General features: G+C 35.5%; 1 protein-coding gene across 2 annotated transcripts in view; it reads right to left on the reverse strand.

The window, feature by feature from the left end:
• The window catches only part of RFX3 (regulatory factor X3), a 291,441-nt gene that overhangs the window by 113,182 nt on the left and 151,964 nt on the right, over positions 1 to 26,295 (reverse strand). For both annotated transcript variants that reach the window (XM_007464196.1, XM_007464197.1), the window contains one exon: positions 1,665 to 1,762. In XM_007464196.1, the coding sequence (XP_007464258.1) occupies positions 1,665 to 1,762 (98 nt within the window). The remainder of the gene's footprint in view (positions 1 to 1,664; positions 1,763 to 26,295) is intronic.

Genomic DNA, 26,295 nt, shown 5'->3' on the forward strand with positions numbered 1-26,295 from the left:
TTCCGGATAAATGCCAACAGGAGTTTGGATTTATGGTAGAGATTCCAAAAGCAGGCTCCAGGATGCCCTGGCCTTACACAACAAAGAGGTAAAAAATATTCAGTATGTCTAAAATATGTAAAGTATTATAGATTCACTAGAGTAACAGAAATGTATTGACCCTTTATTATGTGTCAATCACCTAAACAGATGCAAATAAAATAACAAAATGACAACAGTTCCCATTCAGGGAGAGTTTTTCTTAGTACGATAAATATAAATAAGCGTTCATAGCACCATGCGGAAGTGCAAGTCTGGGTATAGTGCTGTCTTTACCGTACAGGGGACAAATAAGTTAACTGCAGAGGAGAGCCAGGGTCCACGTCTCAAGGAAGGGGGTGATGTGTTAGTCTATAAAGATATCGCTATACTGGGGGTAGTGGTTTGGGAAGGAAAGAGAAAAGGCAGAGAATGATATTCCAGCAGAGAAAACAAACCACATGTCCAAAAATACAGAGGTGTGAAAGGCGAGTACTTGAGGAAACAAGCACAAAGTTGGTTGTTCCTAGAACAGGCGGAAGATGAAGCTAGAGAGGTAGGAAGGGGGAGAATGCCAAGGTGGAGAGTTCCACTTTATTTTATAGGTAACGGAGATTTAAAGGCAGTGGTGATTTAGGCAGACTCAGTGACCAAAAAGCAATGAGAAAAGAGAGACAGTCAAGAACAATGAAGAGTTTTCAGTTTTGTATCATCTACTGTATACCAGGCCCTGTGCTAGTTGCTTTACATACATAGCCTTAAATCCTCAGAACAATCCAGAAAGAGTAAGGCAATTACCCTCCCACTTCCCAGAAAAGAGTAAAAAAAGCTCAGAATAGTTAAGTACTTTGACCATGATTATAAAACTAATAGATAGTTAAACCAGGATTTTAAGTTGTTTAGTTATAATAATAGGTAACAATAAATGCATTTTCTACATACCATACACTCTTCTGGTGTTAGATTTATTGCAGTGGAACAAAAACAACAACAACAAAAACAGGACAAAAATCCCTGCCCTCATGGAGTTACAGGTTGGTGTCATGGGAATCTATGAAATCACCCAAGGAGTAGGTGCAGTAAGAATAAAGAAAGCAGAGGTTATCAACCTAGGGCACACAGAAGAGTCAATGAGAGAATTTGAATTCATTTTAGAACTTAGAGATCCAACAGATTGCAAACAAAAATCTGTGGCAAATGAAAACAAACCTGGTGACTTATAATAGTTATTAGTCCCTTTATTTATAATAACATCCTGAATCTTAACCCAAAGTGTCTGAAAAACTCAAATGAAATAAATGTACAAATTGACATTACTGTTGATGCAAAGGAGACGGGTTGGGAGTTTTAGGGGGACGAGAAGTTCAGACAGGAAGATAAGATTTATTGAGTACCAGGCACTTTTACGTAAAGTAAGTACCTATTTAATAAATGCAAAAAACCCTCCTAATATAGTAATTTTATATTAGTTTACAGAAAACACGTACACAAAAATTCACCTTGTTGGTGAATATTGTTCTGAGCGAACATACATCGCCTTAAGCTCAAACATCAATTTGGGACAAGTAGAAGGTGTCAGAAAGTACCTTACTTTTCTCTAACCGAGGTAGCGGGAGAATGAATACAACTCCCATACATAAACTTACATTGCTCCATTGGTATAGACAGTGTCGCTTCCTTCCACGTACTGCACCTGAGCTGGATAGACATGCTGTACCTGCTGCACAGTCTGTACCTGCTGCACCTGGAAAGCAAATATTAGGACTTTGGTGAGGGGCAGATACAACAGAATGAATATACAGCATTAGATTTACCTCAAAGATTTCTCTAGGGTGTTGATAAACATGAGAATGTTTTATGATGAAAACTGTTAGGTTCATGCTAATTTCAAGATAAGCGCATGTCGAGTCCAAATCAACTGTAGCATTTATGCAAATAAATTCTGTAACATTCTTGCAGGTATATATGTACATACACACTTCAAGCGTTTAGGGTGAAATTCTGAAAGCTCCACACTTATTTTGATGATTTATGAAATTCTCTTCACTTGGCTTGTGAATGCTACATGTATTTTTAAATTAAGAAATTCACAATGGAAAAGTTCAAACACTTATACATAGAAAAAATACTATAATAAACCCCATGTAATCATCACCCAAGATAAATAAATGTCACTAGACCTTCCCCTTTAGCCCCTCACAGGATTATTTAAAAGTAAGTACAGAACTTGCATCATTTCACTGGTAATATTTCACTTTTTTCCTAAGAGAAAAGAGCTACTTTTTAAAAAAATTTTTATTTTACTTTATTATTATTATTATTTTTTGCAGTACACGGGCCTCTCACTGTTGTGGCCTCTACCGTTGCGGAGCACAGGCTCCGGACGCGCAGGCTCAGCGGCCATAGTTCACGGGCCCAGCCGCTCCGCGGCATGTGGGATCTTCCCGCACCGGGGCACGAACCTGTGTCCCCTGCATCGGCAGGCGGACTTCCAACCACTGCGCCACCAGGGAAGCCCAAGAGCTACTTTTAACATGAACACAATACTAACATCAGAAATAAAACATTAACAATTCCTTAATATCATATAAACCCCAGTGATGGTTCAAATTTCTCTTAATTATTCCAATGTCTTCTTAGAGTTGGCTTGTTCAAATCAGATCCAAACAAGGTCTACATGTTACATCCAGTTGATATTTCCTATCTTTCTCTTTTAATCTCTAACAGCTTCCCATCCTTTTTATATCTTGACTATTAGTTATTGAAAAAACTGGATCATTTATCTAGTAGAATTTCTAGAACGCTAAATATGGCTGATAGCATCCCTGAGATGTCATTTAATAAATTCCCCTATCTTCGTATTTCCTATAAATGAGTAGCTACATCAAGGGCCTTGAATAGATTCAATTTTTAAAAAGCTGTGTACTTCTTATTGCATCATATAGGTTGCCACAGAACAGCTGGTTGTCTCTCATTCTGCAATATTATTTGATCAGGGGTTTAGGTGTTGTCAGCTGGATACATTGATTATAATGTTTCCTATCCATGTTTTACCTGAGGATATCACTAGTCATTGATGATCATTTTCTAGAGGGATTATTTCAATTAACAAAAGGCTGCAATCTTATGGTAATCTGATTCTGTTATTCCCTCTTCATTTATTAGTAGAATTCTATAAAGGAATTCCTCTTACTAGTATTTGCTTACTCTGAAATAAGGTTTATACAGGAAGAATAGGATAAATTCATGATTCATTATTTACCAGTACTCAGAATAATGATTTTTTCCCCCTAGCTCCCTCCCCAAGGTGACCAATGTTGCTTTTAGTTTGACTTTGCTTGTATCCTTATGATTTTTAAATTTTGAACATACTGTATTTTTTTTTTTTTAACGTAGCAGTTTTTTTTTTCCCCTAAAATTGTCCCATCTTTGACCAATGATAGTCCCTTCAAACTGTATCCTGTGTCTTTTGACATGACTACAGTAATCTTTCTCTAACTCCCATGCTTTCTGTTATGATAAGATGGACCAGACCTACCTCTTGCATTTCCTGTCCTAGATCTGAAATCAACTATTTCTTAAAAAATCCCTGGGTCTTATTATTTAGGAGTAATAAAAATATGTAAAAACTGTTCGGGAAAGCAACAGGCAAACTATTTGACATCTTTGTGATTTCTTCTACAGAAGCATTCACCATCTGAAGAGGTGCTGTACAATATTATTTTTAAAAATACAGTTTATAAGAGCAAGAAGTTAGAGGGAAAAGCCTTAATGACTATGAAAAGCAGAGTAATTAAATAAATATAGGAAACCATTCTGTAGAATATATGGTTGATGTTAAAAGATTAAGTAAGATTGATACATACTTTAATGGCAAGATCTCTAAAACATATTCTAAGTGAAAAAGTATGTTGCTGAAAAATACCTACAGTGTTAATTTGATTTATGTATATATCTGCATACATGGGCACATGTGCATACAAATGTACTTAAATATATAAAGGAAAATAGAAGGAGGCACACCAAACTTCTAAAAATGGTTACTTTGCTGAGCGACATTAAATGAGATGGAAGAGGGCTTCCCTGGTGGTGCAGTGGTTAAGAATCCACCTGCCAATGCAGGGGACACGGGTTCAATCCCTGGTCTGGGAAGATCCCACATGCCGCGGAGCAACTAAGCCCATGTGCCACAACTACTGAGCCTGCGCTCTAGAGTCCACCAGCCACAACTACTGAGCCCGCGTGCCTAGAGCCCGTGCTCCGAAACAAGAGAAGCCACCGCAATGAGAAGCCCACGCACCACAACGAAGAGTAGCCCCCACTCTCCGTGGCTAGAGAAAGCCCTCCCACAGCAAATGAAGACCCAACAGAGCCAAAAATAAAGACAAATAAATAAATAAATTTATTTTTAAAAAATGAGATGGAAGAGATGATGTGACTAATATCCTTTATGAATTCATATCTTGTATCTATTATATCAAATATATATCTCGATATATGGAAGGATTTCCACTTCTGGCCATGATGGAGTAGATACTACTGGAAATGCCCTCCCCCACAACTAAACAAGTAGATAAGTAGACAAAATATGTGAAACAATGTTTTCAGTCATTCAACAAAATGTATCGTAAGATTGTGTTCCTTAAAAGAAGGAAAACAAGTAATGTGAACCCTATAATGATCTTAGCTTTTGACCTGGATGTAATCAGAGTGCAGAGCAAGAATGGAGAAACGAAGCAGAGCATCATGATCTCACCGAGGTGAGGAGACAGATACTGAATTTGGGAAAGCTGAGTCACCTGAAGTTTGGGGGCAGTATCAGAAAGGAACTTAAGCAGAGAAATAGATCCAGAAATGTTCACAGAGATCCCCTTGAGTCCGATGTTGAATACAAGCTGCACGTGTGTAGGGGGGCAGAGATGCTCAGATTCTGACCATCCACAGTGACATGACCTTATTGAACACCTAGGGCTTTCTGTAGAAACACCAGAAGGGCAGAGCGAGCCTTAGCAGAAGGGCTAAATTAGGTCTAGAATAAAGACTACTTTAGGTCCATCCTAACAAAGCTGAAAGAAAAGCCTTGATAATATCCACAAGTAACTGCCTATACAGAACTACATTTAACACTTTTAAAGGAAGACATCAAAATCCAGACATATAAAACCATAAGAACCATAATGTCCAGCATTCAAAAAAAATTATTAGACACATGAAGAAGCAGAAAAATGTGATATATAACCAGGAAGAAAATCAATCAATAGAAACAAATCTAGAAATGGAAGATATGAAGTGGCAGACAGAGACATTAAAACAGCTGTACTAAACAGACTTAAGATTTAAAGGAAAACACAAACATGATGAGAAAAAAAGAAGCTATAACGAACCAAGTCAAATTTGTAGAGTTGAAAAATACAGTATCTGAAATGAAAAATTTGCTGAATGGAATTGAGAGCAGATTACATAATGCAGAAGAAAAGACAAGTCAAGTTGAAAACCTAGCAGTAAAAACTATCTGAAGAACAGAGAAAAAAAAAGGAAATAATGAAGAATAGAGAACCAATGAACTATGGAACAATATCAAGTAGTCTAAAACAGTATAACTATAGTCCCAGAAGAAGAGGAAGAACAGAAAATATATTTGAAGAAAGACTGGTAGAAACATCCAAATTTTATTAAAACTAAAAACATTGTAAGAAGCTTAACATATGCCAATGTATAGGAAAAGAAAACCAAGCCAAAGTGCATCATAATTAGAGTGCTAAAAACCCATATTAAGGAGAAAAATTTTTAAGTAAGACAGAAAACAGACGCATTATGTACAACGCAACAGGTATCAGAATGACTGAAAACTTCCCAGTCAAAAATAATGCAAGCCTAAGACAATCAAACAACCTATTTAAAGCAGTGAGAGGAAAATTTCAATCAAGAATCCTACAACTAGTGAAATATCTTCAAAAGTAAAGAGGAAATCCTTTCTCAGACAAAAACTGAGAGAATTCATCCTGCTCTAGCAGATGTCCAGTGAAGGTAGCCACAAGGGAAGCCCTTTGGACTGAAGAAAAATAATACCAGATGGAAAACTGGACCTATACAAAGACATGAGGAGCACTAGAAATGGTAACTTCGTAGGTAAAGGGTTTTTTGTTTGTTTTCTCGTCTTTTAATTTCTATAAAAGATAACTGCCTATGTAAAGCAAAACTAACAATATGTGTATACCAGAGTTTACTTACCACATATGTAGAAATGAAATGTATGTATGACAAAAATAGCACAAAAGAGGGGAGAGGGAAATGAAAACACACTTTTGTAAATTCTTATATGTTAAGTAGTGTAGTATTACTTGAACACAGGCTGCGATCAATTAAAGATATAAACACCATATTAAAAAATAGGATAGTCAACAGAGGAGATAAAATGCAATACTAGAAAACACTCAGTATATCCAATAGAAGGCAGAAATAGAGGAAATAAAAGAAGAACAAATGGAACAAACAGAAAATAACAAGAAGCTAGAATTAAATGCAACCATATCTATAATTATACTCAGTTTAAATCTTGACTGTCATAATGGGTAAAAATGTAAACCCTAACTATATACTCTCCACCAGAACACATTTTAAATATACAAAGACAGGTTAAAAATAAAAGGATATAAAAAGACAGGCTTTTGCAAACACCAATCACAAGAAAGACTGGTTATATTAGTATCAGTCAAAGTAGACTTCAAGACAACCGATATTACCAAAGATAAAGAGGGAAATTTCATCAAGAAAATTATCAAGAATAAATAATATATCTTATATGTCTTTGCATCTAAGAACAGTTTCAAAATAACATGAAGCAAAAACTGAAAGAATCAAATGTCCTTAATTGGTTTCCTTCATGGGGGCCAATATGGTGTGGTGGCATATTCAGTTGATTTGGAAACAGGAGAACTGATTTTAAGTCTTTATGCTGACACTTGCTGTTTATATATTGGAACAGTCAATTCACTTCTTTAAGTAATAATTTCTTTGTGTGTAAAATAAAAATTGTACCTACTCTATCGTAAAGAATTTTTGTGAGAATCCAAAACTATTAAACATAAATACAAAGCATGGCATAGGCATATATGATAATTATAATACATCTTGAATAATGAGAGACATTCTTAAATACTTCAAAATATGAATCTTGTCTTCTACATCTGTGTAATTTTCATCTTTATAGCCCACTTGGCTTCAGCCATAAATATGCACAATAAATGTTCATCAAGGGTTCCTTCAAATCATGAGATTCTGTAATTAAAGTAGAAATGAAACTCAGAAAGTGTCAAGAATCTTGGAAAAGAATTCTGGATAGATGCTGGCTAACTCATCTAGGACATCAATATATAAATACGTCTCTTGATTACACTGAGACTTTACAGTACAGCATAAAAATAGGGCATAATTCTTTGCATTATCTACCAAGTTAAGGAACTGATGAAGTAAACAGAAGACCTATTTACTTAAATAGAAACTAGAAAAACACTAACAATACTGAATTATAGCATATTTTGGAGGTAACACTATTTTCATTATTATCCAGTAAGTACGGTTTGTCGACTAATCATTAGAAACTGGGCCAAAGGGTCCTTTGAAAGAATTTAGTGATGAGAGATGGAATTGCCTGTAGTTTGAGAAAGTATTCTTTCAAGGGTATAATGATAGTAAAGGAAGTAAAAGAGGGGTAAAAAAAGAAAGGAGAAAGGAGAAAGGAAAAAAAACTACCTTATGTATACATGTCTCATTTCACCAATTAAAAGTTAAGGTCCTTCAAAGTCTTTTATTTAGATTTTAGTTGAGGGTTATTTGATTTTCTTTCCTTTGTGGGAGGGGAGGGGACGGTGGGGCTCTATTATTAGTAAACGTGCATTGGAGAGTCACAGAAATGCTCCTTTCTACCTCAAATTAAAATTATTCGGATCCAGGAAGAGAGCTATGTATACAGAATAACTTTATTGAGACTTACAAATCCAGTCACAGGATGGAAGTGCACACGTAGAGCATTTTTTATATTGTGATATATTCTCAAAGACCCAACATAGTGTAAACACACTATAGTTATTGCTCAATATTAAATAATGCCCTGCACCTAGCAAAGGAAATACCCAGTGAATATTTGTGAAGTTTATAGTATCTTCTAAATGTGGATGTGTATTCATTAAGAAGCAAAAACAAAAACAAAAACAAAAACGAAGGAATGCTTATTATTCCAAAGTGAACTGATGTGCTTACTTTTAATGGCCTTTAATGTATCATTAAAGACCAAAGGTAAAAATTTAAAAGGAAGTTGCATGCTATTTTCTCTTTCCTAAAATAATTAACTGTGGTTCAAATTTGTTCGAGTATTATTCTATACTGTCCTTATGTTAAATATTAATTTCTATTCAAATATTTACTAAATAGTTATCTATGAAAAGTTTATTTCTTATTTTATTTGCCATACTGCAGTGCAGGAACTGCTCAGGTTAGCAATGCTGAAAGACATGGGGAAACTGGCATCCTGTAGGCATGTCATTACTATTCCCAATAACTGTATTTTCCATCCATCTTTGTGAAATCTATAAACTGTCACATTTTACTGCTTACCCTATCCAAGTCCTCAGGGGAAAGCAAGGAGATGATTAAATAAACTCTACAGGAAATTAATTTTCTCTTAATTTCACTGTCTTTCTCAGGATAAATTCTCAGAAGTGTTTCCTAAGAGAATGAACAAATATTTTTCACCACATGAATTTTAATAAACAACAAAGTGGTGAAAATATGAACTGAAAAGAGATGGACAAAGGTGGAATTAACAGAAATAATCAACAATTTCTACAATTAACTGTTCATTTAATAAAAATGACCTTGGGCTAATTTCTAAAAGGCTACCTAGTACATATCAGAATGTTGGCGGTAATGAAGTCAAACCATAACATAACCATAACGTTCTGTACAAGAAATTTATCCATTCTCTGTCATCTGAAGGAAAAAAAAATCCCCCAGTATAAGTATATGCAACAATGTATTTACATTCATACACTAGATGAATTAAGCAACTTAACACTATCTTACTAATACATATTTAAATGGAAGCACCTCTTATTACTATTCAAATGTAGTATTACAAATGCATTTGCTTATTTTTGTGAATTTTTATAATGCTTATTATTTATAAAAAGGAGTGAATACCAAAACAAACTACGTACCACAGGAAAATGTGCTAGTTCAACAGAATCAGTTAGTAGATTTTCAGGACAAACTTATACAATATGTTGTTTTGGATGTGCTTCAAGAAAAATAAAATGAATCACACTTCAAAACAGAAATCCTTTTCAATAGTAAATGAAATCATTTATGATTGTTAAGCTTATTAGTCAGCTAAGAACAATACTAATCTCTTTGTAAAACTGTCTTTATTATGGCAAGATCTTCATTGCCTTTCTTGTATAAAAGCATTCCTTACACACGTGGTTGGCACAAAACATTTCAAACCTTAGTACTGAGAACTGTCAAAAACTGCATTAAGATGACTTTAATAGACTCACAAGAGATATGAAAGAGCTCTTAGCAGATTAAAAACATGGGATATTAGAACAGCTATGTTAGCGGCTGCTATGGGACTGACCAAAAGTGAAGCAGAAGGAAAAGGATCTACACTGGAACGGCTATTAATAAAAGGGCAGGGGGGAAGTAAGACATCCAGAGTAGCAGCAGAGAGTTAATTAGAAAAGCCACCTTGTGAGAAAAGAGAAGGAACGGAACTAATTCAATATTTCTGGACCAGTAAAACTGTAGGGAATTGAAGGGATTGAGGACAGATAAGTCAAAAAGTTCAATGAGTACAGTGTGAGTATGCGTTGCTAGAAGAAAAGATGCAACAAAAGAAAAGAGCATAAGGGGAAAACTAATTTCCTTTACAGGCACAGTTATGGGAACAGAAATCAAAAACCTAAAGCCTAAAGCGAGAGAGAGGCATGGACATATATACACTACCAAACGTAAGGTAGATAGCTAGTGGGAAGCAGCCGCATAGCACAGGGAGATCAGCCCGGTGCTTTGTGACCGCATGGAGGGGTGGGATAGGGAGGGTGGGAGGGAGGGAGACGCAAGAGGGAAGAGAAGATATGGGAACCTATGTATACGTATAACTGATTCACTTTGTTACAAAGCAGAAACTAACACATCATTGTAAAGCAATTATACCCCAATAAAGATGTTTAAAAAAAAAAAAGCAAGCCTATTCCTAGTATATTCTGGATGATTAAAGCAAGAAAGTATTTAAAAAAAAACCAAAAACTTAAAGCCATTTTTTTAGTCTTGGTTAAAAGTAAAGTAAATTATACATTACAATACTTTTTAATAAATCTTGCCAACAAAGAATCCTACAAATATTTTGAATGCTGAATGTTATTTGCAGGTACCGGATGTTTATACATTATGATCACAAGATCACAGTGAACAAAGAGCATGGTTAAGTGACAGGACAGGTTAGAAAAAAATGTTACTTAAAGTCTCTCCTTGTGTTTGCTGAGAAAGAACAAGACGTTTCCCTAGATCTTTAATGTTAATTTACAAAGTTCTTCCTGGGATATGCAGTGATAACTACAAAATTCCTGTTTAATCTTCTAAGACTGGTAGCCCTCCACTTCAAAGAATGTGATGAATGTGAACTGTTGGAAAACAGGATATTTTTCATTGAAATGACAGAGTTCATTTTATGTGAAAAAGGAATTTGTTCATTTACACTGTAAATTCACTTACTGTCCCTGTGTTAGTTAACTCTCTCACTTATAAACTATGTAGCTCTCCCATTTTTTTTTCAGAAACACTCAGATTTTTGTATGTACTTTTCTCATAGTAGACTTTATGTAAATAAATGATGCTTCTAGCACATTCAAATCCAACAAACATCACAAACTCTGCTTCTTCAACAGGGCCAGAGGTAAACATGAAATGTATAGGAATTATTTACTAAAATTATGTGATTGCTATAGGCAACTAGAAGTTATTATGAAAGTGTAAACATTACTGCTACACTTGGACTTCAAGTAGAGTCATATGAAGGCTAATAATGTAGTGATTAAGGTCCTGCCTCATTTTCTTGCACTTCTGACCATATGAAAATGAGGGAATCAATTGGGAGTGAATGAGTTCAATAAATCATCCCTACCTGCCTACCATCTATCTCCCAAAAAACACCTGATTAACATCAAAGAGCAGGAGCTAACTGGAAAAGGGGAAGCAAGTTTCCAAAGGCAAGAGGGGAAGTGTTTTTGGTAGCAGGGATGTGACTCAGAATAGATTTAGTTTATAAGGATTTCTCAATGACAAATTTGATAGATATTACATAAAATATATATAAAGCCATTTTTGTGAGTCAAAAAGAACAAAGTTACAACTACTTCCTACAAGTGAGGAACATTTTTTGTCATGATTTTAACACTGTCTTAAACATTATTCCCCTTGGGGTCCAGCAGAACAGACCAATACTAAGATTCTACTAAACTAAGTAATAATTTCTGTGGGAAGAAATTTACTAAACAACACTCTGGTTACCAGAAAGAGCAAATGAGCTCAGTATACCAATCTTGCTGCAGTATTAGGACAAGTCTTTAGAATGGGAGGCTTCTCTAGTCTCTCTAGTAATAAATCAAACTATAGAAACTTAGAATATCAATAAATGTAAGCAGCACATCAGAAGATCTAGCTATGCATAAAATACATTTTGCAACTCTAGACTGACCATCAGAGTATGCACTTTAAATGTCTTCCCTGGTGAGAAGGCGTAGATGCAGATTCATACGTGCTCCCAGTGTCTATGGTAATGAAGCATATTTGCAAGAGAGATGCTGACTCCCTTGGGGTGGAGTACACGGAACTAAGAGAATGAATTATTAAACTTATGTGTTGGTAGTCAAAGCACTGTAACTTAAAATAACAGAATTCCTTAGTTATATACTATTGTTAAACTACTACTAAAACTATTATTAATAGTGATATACAATATTATTTCATTTGTTCCTCACAAAAATTCTGAGATGAATTAAAGATGGTAGGCATTTTTGCCCCCATTTTATAAACAGTGACATAAGTACAAAGACATAGTGACAACCCAAAGACATGGTAAGTGACCTAGCAATGATGCTAGGTATTCTGAATCCAATCCTAGAATTCTTCCTATAATACCAGTGTTTCCCCAAATGTGGGATTAATGACATTGGTGATAGATAGGCAAGAGAGTAAATAACTATGAACCATATCCTAAGAATTTGTTCCATTTTCGATTATTTTTAAAGCATTCTGATAGGTCAAGGAGAAGGTCTCAGTCTTTACCACCTCTGAGGCTAACAATCTCACTTTTTAAAGGAAAGTAGGCCCCAGTGTTGGGTGTCGTCAAGCAAAAGCAGTTAGCCAAATCATGTAATATTATTTCATTTTTACTGTATTTAATTTTATGTTTATCTTCCATTTATGTCAAGGGATACTAGTTTTTCATTTCTGGTAGAAATATAAGGTACTCCTTATTTATTTATTTTTTTTTTTTGCGGTACGTGGGCCTCTCACTGATGTGGCTTCCCCCGTTGCGGAGCACAGGCTCCAGACGCGCAGGCTCAGCGGCCATGGCTCACGGGCCCAGCCGCACCGCGGCATGTGGGATCTTCCTGGACCGGGGCACGAACCCGTGTCCCCTACATGGGCAGGCGGACTCTCAAGCACTGCGCCACCAGGGAAGCCCCGGTACTCCTTATTGAATGAATTCATTTAAGTAATTTTACAGAAAACTGGCTAAGTAAAAAATAACTATATAGTGGACTTCGGAAAAAGCAAAATCATTAAGCAGTCTGCAAAGGACTGAAAATTAAAAATACTATACTACATATCATATGCTATAAATCATACTCTTTAATAGAGTCTCACCAAAAGACTTTCCACTTTAGCAAACTTATTTCATACATGAATTAAAACAATTAGTTACTTCATTGTATCAACTTATTAGTTACCTAAACTCCTAAACAAAATGAGTAGTAGCCGTAATACTACCATACCAAAGGTCAAGTTAATTTTGAAGCAAACTTGGCATATCACCTACTTTTTAGCAATATTTTATTTTACTTATCCTAATATTTTCATAATAAAATTTATACATAAATACAGTTGCATATGATTCAAACAAAAAGAAAATCAGAGTAAAATGTGATTACCTCCTGCTTTATGCTCACACTCACTTCCGGCTATTCCTGTTCCTGGACATAATGACTGACCAACCTGATTAACCAACCATAGGACAGCATGCAGTCCTCCAACGTCCTACCAATAAATTCACCTTCATGTGCATTTTTGTCTCTGTGCTAGCCGGGAGCAGAAGAGCTAGCACCAACTGCAACAACAAACAGCCCCCAAATCTCAGTGCTTTAACTCCTAAGTTACTCATCTAACGGAGGGTACACAGGAGGTCCTGATCCACACGGTCACTTTAGAGACTCTGATTAACAAGGCTCTACCACTTTGTAGTTGTGTCATCCTGATGTAGCCTTAGAGGAGCTAAAGGTTGTAGAGGTGGCATCATAGCTCCTAAATGCCTTGACTCACAAATAATACACTCACCAACTACTATCCAGAATATGCCACAGGGCCCAACCTAAATATAAGGGAAAATACACAGCTGACCATTTTATGTATCTGATAAAATACCTTTTTGTTCAATAGTACATATATGAACCAGGTGACAGATAATGTGTTTTCCTGCTACTTACTTTTCTTCACTTAACAATACATCTTGGAGCCCTTTTCAAGTGTGTATGTATGTGTGTCTGTTGTGTACATGCATGTACAACTATTTTTATTGGTTTCATAGTATGCTATAGTATAGATAAAACTTACTTAACCATTCCACTATTTATGAATATTCAGGCTACTTTTTTTCTATTTTAAAAAGAGTGCTATAAAGAAGGAATACATCTAGTTTTTAATCAAACATTCTATAGAGTTGATCCTCTCCATATGTTTACTGGCCATTGTGTGAATAGCCTATTCATATCTTATGTCCATTTATCTATTGCATTGCTTGTCTTCCCTTAATGATTTACAGGATCTTGTTAAACATGATGAAATTTTTACTCCAATTTATTTAATATATATTTTTCCTTTAACTCTTTTTATGGTGTTTATTAACTATTACTTGGCCAAATATATCAACGCCTTTCCTATAAGCCTTGTGATGTTTTATATTCTACGTAAGAAGATCTTCCCCTTTTTAAGATTATGAAAAATAGTCTCCTGATTTTGTTTCTATTGGTTTTGCAGTTTCAAAACTGATTAGTTCTACAATCTATTTGGGGTATTAAGATAAAGGTATACCTTTATTTTTTTTCTAAACAGATAACCAATTTTTCTCAACACCATTTACTGCATTATCTTTTTTTTAATTTGAAAGGGTATATTTATCATGAGGTAAGTTCTCATTTATACATGGATCTGTTTATTTACTCCTGGCCTGTTACCACTCAGTTTTTATTACTATAGCTTTGTAGTATTTTATAAGATTCGTAGAACAAGTCCTTCACAGCTCTTCTTTTCTGCAACCTCTTCCATGAACTTTAGAATTAGCTTTTCAACTTTTAAGAAAACCCTGTTTGATGTTTTGATTGGATTATATTGAAATTATGCATTTGTTTGGGAGAGAAATGAATTCTGTATAAGACTGAGTCTACCCATCCAGACTGCCCAAACATAGTAATCTCACCATATATCCTTTGCAGCAAAAATCTCATTTTAACATTTAGACCTCCTTAACGGCCTTTCATATGTGAGTTATATGCTTCCCCCAGCTCACTGGCTATGAGTGACCTATTATGAAGACTGATGCTATTTTTTGAAGTGATATCATAGGCAGAATTCTAAAAATCTCTCAGATTCCAAACCTGCATCCCTGTAACCTACGAAAGTGATGAGAAATCTCTTCTGTGATTGTGTTACATGGCACGATTGAGCTTAAAATTGGGACTGACCCAGCCTCATAAGCCTTTCAAATCAGAGTGCTTCTCTGGCTGGTGGCAGAAGAGGAGGTCAGAGAGTTAAAGCAGAGAACGCTTCAACATGCACGTTTGCAGAAGGAGAGGCCACGTGAGAAGTGATGGGGGCAGCCTCTAGGAGCAGAGAGCACACCCCAGCTGACAGCCAGCAAGAAAACAGAGACCTCAGTCCTCTATAACTGAAAGGAAGGAAATGAATTCTCCCCAACAACCTGAAAGAGCTTGAAAGTGAATTCTTCCCCAGGACCACTACATAAAAGCCCAGTGTGACAGACACCTTAATTTCAGTCTTCTCAGATCCAGAACAGAGAACCCAGTTGAGTCCCTTCAGATTTATGATTTATAGAAATTATGAGATAATAAATGGGTGTTGTTTTAAGCCACTAAGTTTGTTGTAATTTGTTACACAGCAATAGGAAACTAATCCAGATAGACTCCAAAGCAATTGCTATTACCACCTGCCCCCTCCATGGGTTTTCAGGATTCCGAGGGAAAAGAAAATACACTCAGAACCACTTCCCCCTTCCTCACCTATATTCGCATTAATAGTCCCTAATTAAGACATATATGCCAACCAAAATCTTTAATCTCCTGATAAATTTTAAGACTTTGGGGAAATAAAAGGCTAATTCTTCCTGTAAAAGTTTGAATATTTAAGGTACACAGTAAATCAAAAACAAAAATATCAAAGGACAAAAAAGAACCTCAAAAGTCATTGGGTAAATCACCTAATGAAAATTAGGAGAATACTTTTATCAAACCCTAGAATCCAAAATCTATTTCACAAGAGGCCAGGATATAGACAATAACCCAAGTTTCTTTCAGTAATTATCTATAGTGACTACAACGTTTAAAGGCGAATACAATATTTCAGTAAAATATTAATTAATCAATACTGTCAATCCACTGGTATAAATTATTGCACTATTTACCTTTGCCTTTAAGTGAAAATGCAATTTATTACACAGTATGTTAAATTTCTAAAACTCTTCATACTCTTCAGAAATACTGAATTATTCATACTCTGAAATCAGCTTAGAGAATTTTTTTAATAGATATTTACTGGAGTATAATTGCTTCACAATACTGTGTTAATTTCTGTTGTACACCAAAGTGAATCAGCCATATGCATACACATGTCCACATATCCCCTCCCTCCTGAGTCTCCCTCCCACCCTCTCTATCCGACCCTTGTAGGTCATCACAGAGCACTGAGCTGATCCATCCCTGTGCTATGCTTAGAGAATTTTGAACTGGTATATGGCTGAATTATATAATTTTTCAGAAGATATGTTGAAAGAAAATTATAATGGTACTCAATGACAAGACTGACAATAAAATAAGCTTCACTTATTCTGTCTGCATGCTTCTATACTATTTCAATCCTCTTTAACAAAATGTGTTACATATAGTTCTTGGGTAAAATTTTTAAAACAAAGGAATAAATAAAAAAAGAAAGTTTAGTGAATAAGAAAGATCACGATTTTAATTTTGATGGAATTGAGAGAAACATATTAAGTTTTAGAATCTGAAAACAAATTAGAGGGAAGTAAAAATAGAGTAGAAAGAATTTAAAGAAAATACTATAACATGGAATAATGGTTAGCTACTTGTTAGAACTATTAAAACAATGTTATGAGAGTTAATTAAAAAGAAAACTCATGCATTGTCTAAAATAAATTTTAAAGTTGTTTCTTAGTCAAAAATGATTTTTAAAATTATTGACTTCTCTAATACTGCTCTCCTCAAAATGCCAATTTCTATGAAATACAAATGACAGAAGTGTAGTGATAGACTAAGGAACCATTATCCTTCTTGAAATTTTAACAGATGGTCTTATCAGGACGATGGACAGGGATCTTATTTCCTTAACTGATTTTCTTTGACGTCTCCATGGTTTTTCACTCAGTAAACAAAAGGTATTATTGATCTAACCACCAAGTTGTCCCTGCATGTTGGTAGCACATATTGCAGTCAATGTAACAGTTGTTGGGAAAGCACATCTAAACTCTACTTACCATTTGCCCGATGATTTGCATGGAACCTCATGCAAATCATGGAACCTGATGATTTGCATGGAACCTCATGCAAAGGGAGAATGATCCCTTTGAGCTAATGCTTAGCCCATTCCTAAGCACTGTAGTTGATAATTAAATTTCATATTTTGCCATCCATTTACATCTTAGTACAAGTAACTTCCCCGCAAAGACAAGGCTAGTTCTAATGTAGAGAAGAGAGAGAGAACTGTGTTTTGTATGTAAGCCCCATGAAGGCAGGAACAATACCTGTTTCTTCTTTATCCTCTATCACAATGCCTGGAACATAGTAAACCCTCAATAAGGATCTGATGAAGGAAAGGAGGCGAGCACAAACTGAAATTCAACAAATAGCTCTGAGTTGCCAATGAACAAGAAAAAAAAAAAAAAAAAAAACCCACACAGGCAAATGGTACATTAGGGGAGAAAAACAGCAAAAAGAAGACGGTGATAGCGAAGGGAGCAAGAAAGTTCAGTTCTCATTATTATTCCTAAATAAATGCATTTTATTTTTCTTTACTTCATGACTTACTCATTTAATAGCTCCACCCATATGCTATTTTAAAGAATAAAATTCATTGGAATGGTAGGAAAAAACATTCTACCATGAAAGCCTGCTTCCAAAGAAGTAAAAAGATGGGGCCTTGTAAGCACTGACAACATATTACATTAGATAACTATTTAGGTGAAGAATACTTTTACATTAGCAAAAGTAAAAATGTTTTGAAGCCAAAGATAAATGACTAAAGATATGGGTCAAAAAAAATGGCTGATGACTAATTTGGGGCTGAATCGATGACCAATTAGGTTTACAGACAAATTTTATTTTTTTTAATTAAAAATAATTTTCTTTAATTTTATACATGGCCAGTTTGGGCACCTGAAATAGTCAAAAACATTTTAAATGATCTCCAGAAAGTTATCAAATGAGTACATGTAAACTATATATACGGCTCAATTCCATATTAATCCAAATTGTAAAATATTTATAAAGTCAAAAAGTACAAATATTAAAAATTACTCTTAAAAATTACACTACACATATTTTTCCATTACTGGTAATTGGTCTGTTCATATTTTCTCTTTCTTCCTGGTTCAGTCTTGGAAGGTTGTATGTTTCTAGAAATCTGTCCATTTCTTCTAGGTTGCCCAATTTATAGGCATATATTGTTAGTGGTAGTCTCCTATGATCCTTCGTATTTATGTGGTATCAGGTGTAACTTGTCCTTTTTCACTTCCGATTTTATTGACTTGGGCTCTTTTTTTCTTTTTTTTTTTTTTTTAGACATTTTTATTGGAGTATAATTGCTTTACCATGGTGTGTTAGTTTCTGCTTTATAACAAAGTGAATCAGCTATGCATATTCATATATCCCCATACCTCCTCCCTCTTGCATATCCCTCCCACCCTCCCTATCCCACCCCTCCGGGTGGTCACAAAGCACCCAGCTGATCTCCCTGTGCTATGTGGCTGCTTCCCATAAGCTATCTGTTTTACACTGGTAGTATATATATGTCCATGCCACTCTTGCACTTCAGCCCAGCTCACTCTTCCTCATCCCCGTGTCCTCAAGTCCATTCTCTACATCTGCGTCTTTATTCCTGTCCTGCCTCTAGGTTCTTCAGAACCATTTTTTTTTTAAAGATTCCATATATATGTGTTAGCATATGGTATTTGTTTTTCTCTTTCTGACTTACTTCATTCTGTATGACAGACTCTAGGTCCATCCACCTCACTAAAAATAACTCAATTTCATTTCTTTTTATGGCGGAGGAATATTCCATTGTATATATGTGCCAGATCTTCTTTATCCATCCATCTGTCAGTGGACACTTAGGTTGCTTCCATGTCCTGGCTATTGTAAATTGTTCTGCAATGAACGCTGTGGTACATGACTCTTTCTGAATTATGGTTTTCTAAGGGTATATGCCCAGCAGTGGGATTGCTGGGTCATATGGCAGTTCTATTTTTAGTTTTTTGAGGAACCTCCATACTATTCTCTATAGTGGCTGTATCAATTTACATTCCCAACAACAGTGCAAGAGGGATCCCTTTTCTCCACACTCTCTCCAGCATTTATTGTTTGTAGATTTTTTGATGATGGCCATTCGGATTGGTGTGAGGTGATACCTCACTGCAGTTTTGATTTGCATTTCTCTAATGATGAGTGATGTTGAGCATTCTTTCATGTGTTTGTCGGCAATCTGTATATCTTCTTTGGAGAAATGTCTATTTAGGTCTTCTGCCCATTTTTGGATTGGGTTGTTTGTTTTTTTGATATTGAGCTGCATGAGCTGCTTGCATATTTTGGAGATTAATCCTTTGTCAGTTGCTTCATTTGCAAATATTTTTTCCCATTCTGAGGGTTGTCTTTTCGTCTTGTTTGTGGTTTCCTTTGCTGTGCAAAACTTTTTAAGTTTCCTTAGGTCCCATTTGTTTATTTTTGTTTTAATTTCCATTTCTCTAGGAGGTGGGTCAAAAAGGATCTTGCTGTGATTTATGTCATAGAGTGTTCTGCCTATGTTTTCCTCTAAGAGTTTGATAGTGTCCAGCCTTACATTTAGGTCTTTAATCCATCTTGAGTTTATTTTTGTGTATGGTATTAGGGAGTGTTCTAATTTCATTCTTTAACATGTAGCTGTCCAGTTTTCCCAGTACCACTTACTGAAGAGGCTGTCTTTTCTCCATTGTACACTCTTGCCTCCTTTATCAAAGATAAGGTGACCATGTGTACGTGGGTTTATCTCTGGGCTTTCTATTCTGTTCCATTGATCTATATTTCTGTTTTTGTGCCAGTACCATACTGTCTTGGTTACTGTAGCCTTGTAGTATAGTCTGAAGTCAGGGAGCCTGATTCCTCCAGCTCCGTTTTTCTTTCTCAAGATTGCTTTGGCTATTCGGGGTCTTTTATGTTTCCACACAAATTGTGAAATTTTTTGTTCTAGTTCTGTGAAAAATGCCTTTGGTAGCTTGATAGGGATTGCATTGAATCTGTAGATTGCTTTGGGAAGTATAATCATTTTCACAATGTTGATTCTTCCAATCCAAGAACATGGTATATCTCTCCATCTGTTTGTATCATCTTTTATTTCTTTCATCAGTGTCTTATAGTTTTCTGCATACAGGTCTTTTGTCTCCTTAGGTAGGTTTATTCCTAGGTATTTTATTCTTTTTGTTGCAGTGGTAAATGGAAGCGTTTCCTTAATTTCTCTTTCAGATTTTTCATCATTAGTATATAGGTGTGCAAGAGATTTCTGTGCATTAATTTTGTATTCTGCTACTTTACCAAATTCATGGTTTAGCTCTAGTATTTTCCTGGTAGCATCTTTAGGATTCTCTATGTATAGTATCATGTCATCTGCAAACAGTGACAGCTTTACTTCTTCTTTTCCAATTTGGATTCCTTTTATTTCTTTTTCTTTTCTGACTGCTGTGGCTAAAACTTCCAAAACTATGTTAAATAATTCTCTTTTTTTCTTAGTAAGTCTAGCTAAAGGTTAAGCAATCTTGTGTATCTTTTTAAAGAACCAGGTCTTAGTTTCATTGATCTTTCCTATTGATTTTTAGTCTCTGTATCATTTAATTCTGCTCTGATCATGATTTCTTTCCTTTCTACTAACTTTTGGTTTTGTTTGTTCTTATTTTTTAGCTTCTTTAGGTGTAAGGTTAGGTTATTTACTTGAGATTTTTCTTGTTTCTTGAGGTAAGCTTGTATCACTATAAACGATAGTACTGCTCTTAGTACTGCTTTGGTGCATCCCATAGGTTTTGGATCATTGTGTTTTCATTTTCATTGTTTCCAGGTATTTTTTAATTTCCCCTTTGATTTTCTCAGTGATCCATTGGTTGTTCAGGCTAAACAAACTGTTTAGCCTCCACCTGTTTTGTGTTTTTTGCAGTTTTTCTCTTGTAGTTGATTTCTAGTCCCACAGCATTGTGGTCAGAAAAGATGCTTGATATAATTTCAATTTTCTTAAATTTACTGAGGCTTGTTTTGGGGACTAGCATGTGATCTATCTTGGAGCTTTACAGAATCATAACATCAATATTCAGTCCTTACCTAATCAATAGTTCAAAACAGTATTCAATAAATTGTTAACTCTTTAACTTCAAATTCTTCTGTGAGGTACATGGCTTTTTAAAAATGAAACAAAACTTAATAATATATAATCTGTAAATGAGAAGTGCCTAAGACACAATTGGATTGATAAGAGGGGAAAGGAGGGCAGAGATGGGCTGGGAAGAGGCACAGAAAAGTTTCTGGCATGACAAAACTATCCCATATCCTGAACAAAGTATGGGTATAGGGATAAAATCACTTCTCACAGCACACTGAATAGTGTCACCTAAGATCCCTGTATTTCACTGTAAATAAATTGCAGCTCATCAAAAACTAAATGGCAAAAAAAAAAAAAAATGTATGTAAAATACTTCTTGACTATAATGAAAACACAATTACAGAATGTAATTAATTCCAAACTGAGAATAGATGCCTCTGTGTGTGTGTGTGTGTGTGTGTGTGTGTGTGTGTGTGTAATTTAGGGGGAGGAGTAGGTGTTTCCCCCATAAAAATGAAGCAGTAATTTATTAAGTTTTCATAATGATATGTGGCCACAACAGTATCATAAAACATCTGTGGGAATGATGACGAAAACATAATTAAACAAAGATTCTTCAAATTATTGTGTATTAACATAAAATAAATCCTTTTTTATTTTATTATTTTATTTTTATTTTTATTCTTTTGCAGTACGCAGGCCTCTCACTGTTGTGGCCTCTCCCTTTTGCGGAGCACAGGCTCCGGACGCGCAGGCTCAGTGGCCATGGCTCACGGGCCCAGCCGCTCCGCGGCATGTGGGATCTTTCCGGACCGGGGCACGAACCCGTGTGCCCTGCATCGGCAGGCGGACTCTCAACCACTGCGCCACCAGGGAAGCCCAATCCATTTTTAAATGAAGCAAAATAACTACTGAATTATTTCACTCTGCTTAAGGGAAAAACTGATCAGAAGTAAAGTCATTCAATTTATTTGCTATTGTATATATATCACTGAAGTGGGACACTGTTAGTTGCTATCAAGGGTGAGTTCTCTAAACATCAGAGTTGCCTATTTACAATCTACCGTGGCTTTCATTTTTCAGACGTTTCTATTTATAATGCCAGCAGTACAGTACTTTTTTTCTTCTGCCAATGGAGTTAAGAAGATAAAGCAAATGAATTTAGATACTTACAAAATAATGTAATCAATTCAATTTCTTTTGCAGCACAGTTAATTCCTATTGTTTAATTTTAACTTTATATTAGCACAAAGTACTGAGGATTAAATCAGTGTTTCTACTTACATGGCTCCAAAATACATTATAATAACTATCAAATAATTGATATAGATATGCTATGGCTTTGGGGATAATTTCAGTAATCTGTATAACTAAAATTTAAATTACCATTCAAATGATGATGAATTATTAATAAACTATGAAGTTTTACATGTGGCCAGAAATGTAAATTATCTAAGACTTCGATAAATGTATTATCTTGAAAAAGCAGTTATGGAAAATAGCCTCATCAACTTAAGTAAGATGAAGAGAAGCTGGAGAAAGTCCAGGAACAAGTAATATAAATTACTAAATGACTGGGAAATGACTTAACAAAGAAAGCCTAAAATAATGTGGGTTAGTAGGGAACAGACTACTGGGGTGGAATTAATAACAGTCTTTACTCAACTAGATAAATACTATACACATAGACCTTCAGTACTCTGCCCATTGAGAAAAGGATCTAAGAAGGTAAACGTTAAGTAGCAACTTTAAGAAGGGCTATGTTTAATACCAAGAAAAGTTTCCTTTTTGGTTTCAAGACTTTAGAGCTTAATTACAAAGATGGCTATAAAATCCATTTTCTCTGAAAATGTTTGGCCACAATAGAAATTACCAAAGGTAGTCATTCCTCTAACACATACGTAACATTAGGTAGCAAATGTTGTGTACCCCATGGCCATACACACTCACCCTTACCACTTCAACATACACTGGTCTAGCTTTACACTACAGCATCTGAGAGATTTATCAGATCCTTAGCACCCTCTTTGCCCACCTGCATTTCAGCCACAAATGTCAGGAAGTTAACCCACCCCTGTGAGTGGCCAATGACTGACAGGAGTCTATATAAATAACCTAGGCTTCCTTTGCCCTCAGGTGAAATAACTGTGATGTGGCATAACACTGGCTCCCAGACTGTCCCAATGTGATCCATCTCCGATTAGCTACAGTTGTAACTTGTATAATAATATAATCTCTGTTAGATAAAATCCCTTCCCTGTCTCACTTTCCCAATAACCTACTGGCATTTCCTGGGATCATCCCCCAAATAAACTGTTTGTGCTGAAACCTTCATAACCAAGTTTGCTTCTTAACTACCTACACTAAGACAACACACATGCCATTTCATTGTACCACCTGTCTTTTCATATACTTAACAGTTTCTTTAAATTCCCCAATTATAAAATTTCTTGAAAAAGTTTTATAACACAAGAACTAGAAAACTAATACCTTCCAACTTTCATTATTACAATACACTAAAAATAAATGACATCAAAACAGTTATTTAATAATAGCCAGCTATTGCTGCCTATTATCTCTGAGTCTGAATCGTGCTTTTTTTTTTAAGTGTGTACATGGGAGTGGGGGAAGATTAACAAATATTTGTGAGGTATTACAGATATGCTGCACCAAACTGACCATGTTCATTACTTCGAGTGACAGAGAATGGAAGAAGGAATAATTTGCTCACTCTGTGATTCAATGTTTTCTTAAATCTCTTTCCCATAACCACCTGAAGTCCATCTTATCATCTTGGACCATTTAAAATAAAATCACTTCACATCCCAATGGAATATACATTCCACACTTTAGAAAATATTACACTACAGAATAGATAAACCTGAGAAAGCTAATTCACAGTCTTAACTCGGAAAAAAATTAATAGAGATCTCCCAAGATTTCTTTGACCTCTACATAGTTTCAGAAACTATTAAACAGAGAGTGAGGAATTCTAGTCTTAATTTTTTGTGTGGCTGTGGCCAAGTCAATTCATTTTTCTGGACCTCAGTTTCCTCAACCTTAAAACAAAAAAGTCAAATAGGTCCATGTTTTCTCTTTTCTGTTCTCCTCGCCACTTGAGTAACAAAAGGAGTGAGCAGAGGTGAAGCTGTAGGTTTCTTAATCCCATTCCTTCAAAGCAGTTCTGGGAAGATCAGGAGGAGACAGGAGAGAGAAAGAGAGGGAGGAGTAGGTGAAGAGGAAAGAAGCAGAGGGAGGGGGAGGAGAAAGACTAGGAGGAGAGAAAGAAACAGAAAGGAAACGGACTTTTAAAAATACAGGTACCACCTTCCACTTATTAGAATGGCTACTATTGAAAAGAAAAAGAAGACAACAAGTGTTGATGAGGATGTGGAGAAACTGGAACCATTGTGTACTGTTGGTGGGAATGTGAAATGGTGCAGCCGGTGTGGAAAAGAGTATGGCAGTTCCTCCAAAAAGTTAAAAACAGAATATACCATCTGACCCAGCAATTTCATTCCTGGGTATATACCCAAAAGGAACTGAAAGCAGGGTCTCAGAGAAACACTTGTATCCTCATGTTCACAGCAGCACTATTCACAACAGGCAAAAGCTGAAAGCAACTCAAGTGTCTCAACAGATGAATGGATCCACAAAATGTGTATACATACAATGGAATATTAGCCTTAAAAAGGAAGGAATTCTGACACATGCTACATCACAGATGTGAACCTTGAGGACATTATGCTAAGTGACTAAGTGAAATAAGCCAACCACAAAAAGGCAAATAGTATATGATTCCACATACATGAGGTGCCTAGAGTCGTCAAATTCATAGAGACAGAAAGTAGAATAGAGGTTACCAGGGGAAATGAGGAGCTGCTGTTTAATGGGTATAGAGTTTCAGTTCTGCAAGATGAAAAGAGTTCTTGAGGCTGGTTGCACAACAATGTAAATCTACTTAACATGATTGAACTGTACCCTTAAAATGGTTATGATGGTAAATTTTACATTACATTTATTTTATCATGAATTAAACTTTTTAAAAATACAGGTTACCATGGGACTATATGACATTTAAGATCTCTTTCAGCTCCACAGCCTTTGAATTACACAACAATTATGTAATTTATCATGGTCATGATACAAGGTTCATGAACAAAATTAAAACAAAAAAGTTATTTATCCCATATATATTATCCACAATATGTGTATTATAACCATTAATCTCTATGATCCAAGCAATGAGCTTCAGTGACTAATACTTATGATCCAAGCAATGAGCTTCAGTGACTAATACTTATGATCCAAGCAATGAGCTTCAGTTACTTAATACTTATTCATGCTCTCTACAGAGAGTCACTAAAATATTACCTAAATGTTCAGAAATCTTATGGCCAAATAGAAAGTTCTGCAAATTTAAGGTTACTATTAATCTTTCTTCAAAACTGTCACCTCCACTTTGAATGCCATTAAATCCCAGTCAAATTGAAAGGCAGTTTCTTCTGTGCTCGCACAGAGTAACGTTAGTACACTCTCGTGGTCAATCCTGTGTCAGGATGAACTGCACATGACTGCCATTCTACCGTGATTCTGAGTCCCAGTGAGTAAGACCTCACCATGCAGTAGCCTACCGATGTTGTCTAGCTGTGTCCATAGCACACTGCAACCACACCGTACTTATTAGAATTAGCACACCATTTACTCATAAGTTCTCATGCTTCTTAATACAAGCTGACAAGACGATATCTAAAATTAAATAAGTGCTCGCTTTGGCAGCACATATACTAAAAATTGGAATGATACGGAGATTAGCATGGCCCCTGCACAAGGATGACACGCAAATTCGTGAAGCGTCCCATATTTTTGAGAAATGGAAACAAAAACAAAAATAAACAAATGGGACCTAATGAAACTTCAAAGCTTTTGCACAGCAAAGGAAACCATAAACAAGACAAAAAGACAACCCTCAGAATGGGAGAAAATATTTGCAAATGAAGCAACTGACAAAGGATTAATCTCCAAAATATACAAGCAGCTCGCACAGCCCAATATCAAAAAAAACCAAATAACCCAATCCAAAAATAGGCAGAAGACCTAAATAGACATTTCTCCAAAGAAGATATACAGATTGCCAACAAA

Source organism: Lipotes vexillifer, unplaced genomic scaffold (assembly GCF_000442215.2).
Source record: "Lipotes vexillifer unplaced genomic scaffold, Lipotes_vexillifer_v1.1 scaffold1544, whole genome shotgun sequence".
Classification (NCBI taxonomy): domain Eukaryota; kingdom Metazoa; phylum Chordata; class Mammalia; order Artiodactyla; family Lipotidae; genus Lipotes; species Lipotes vexillifer.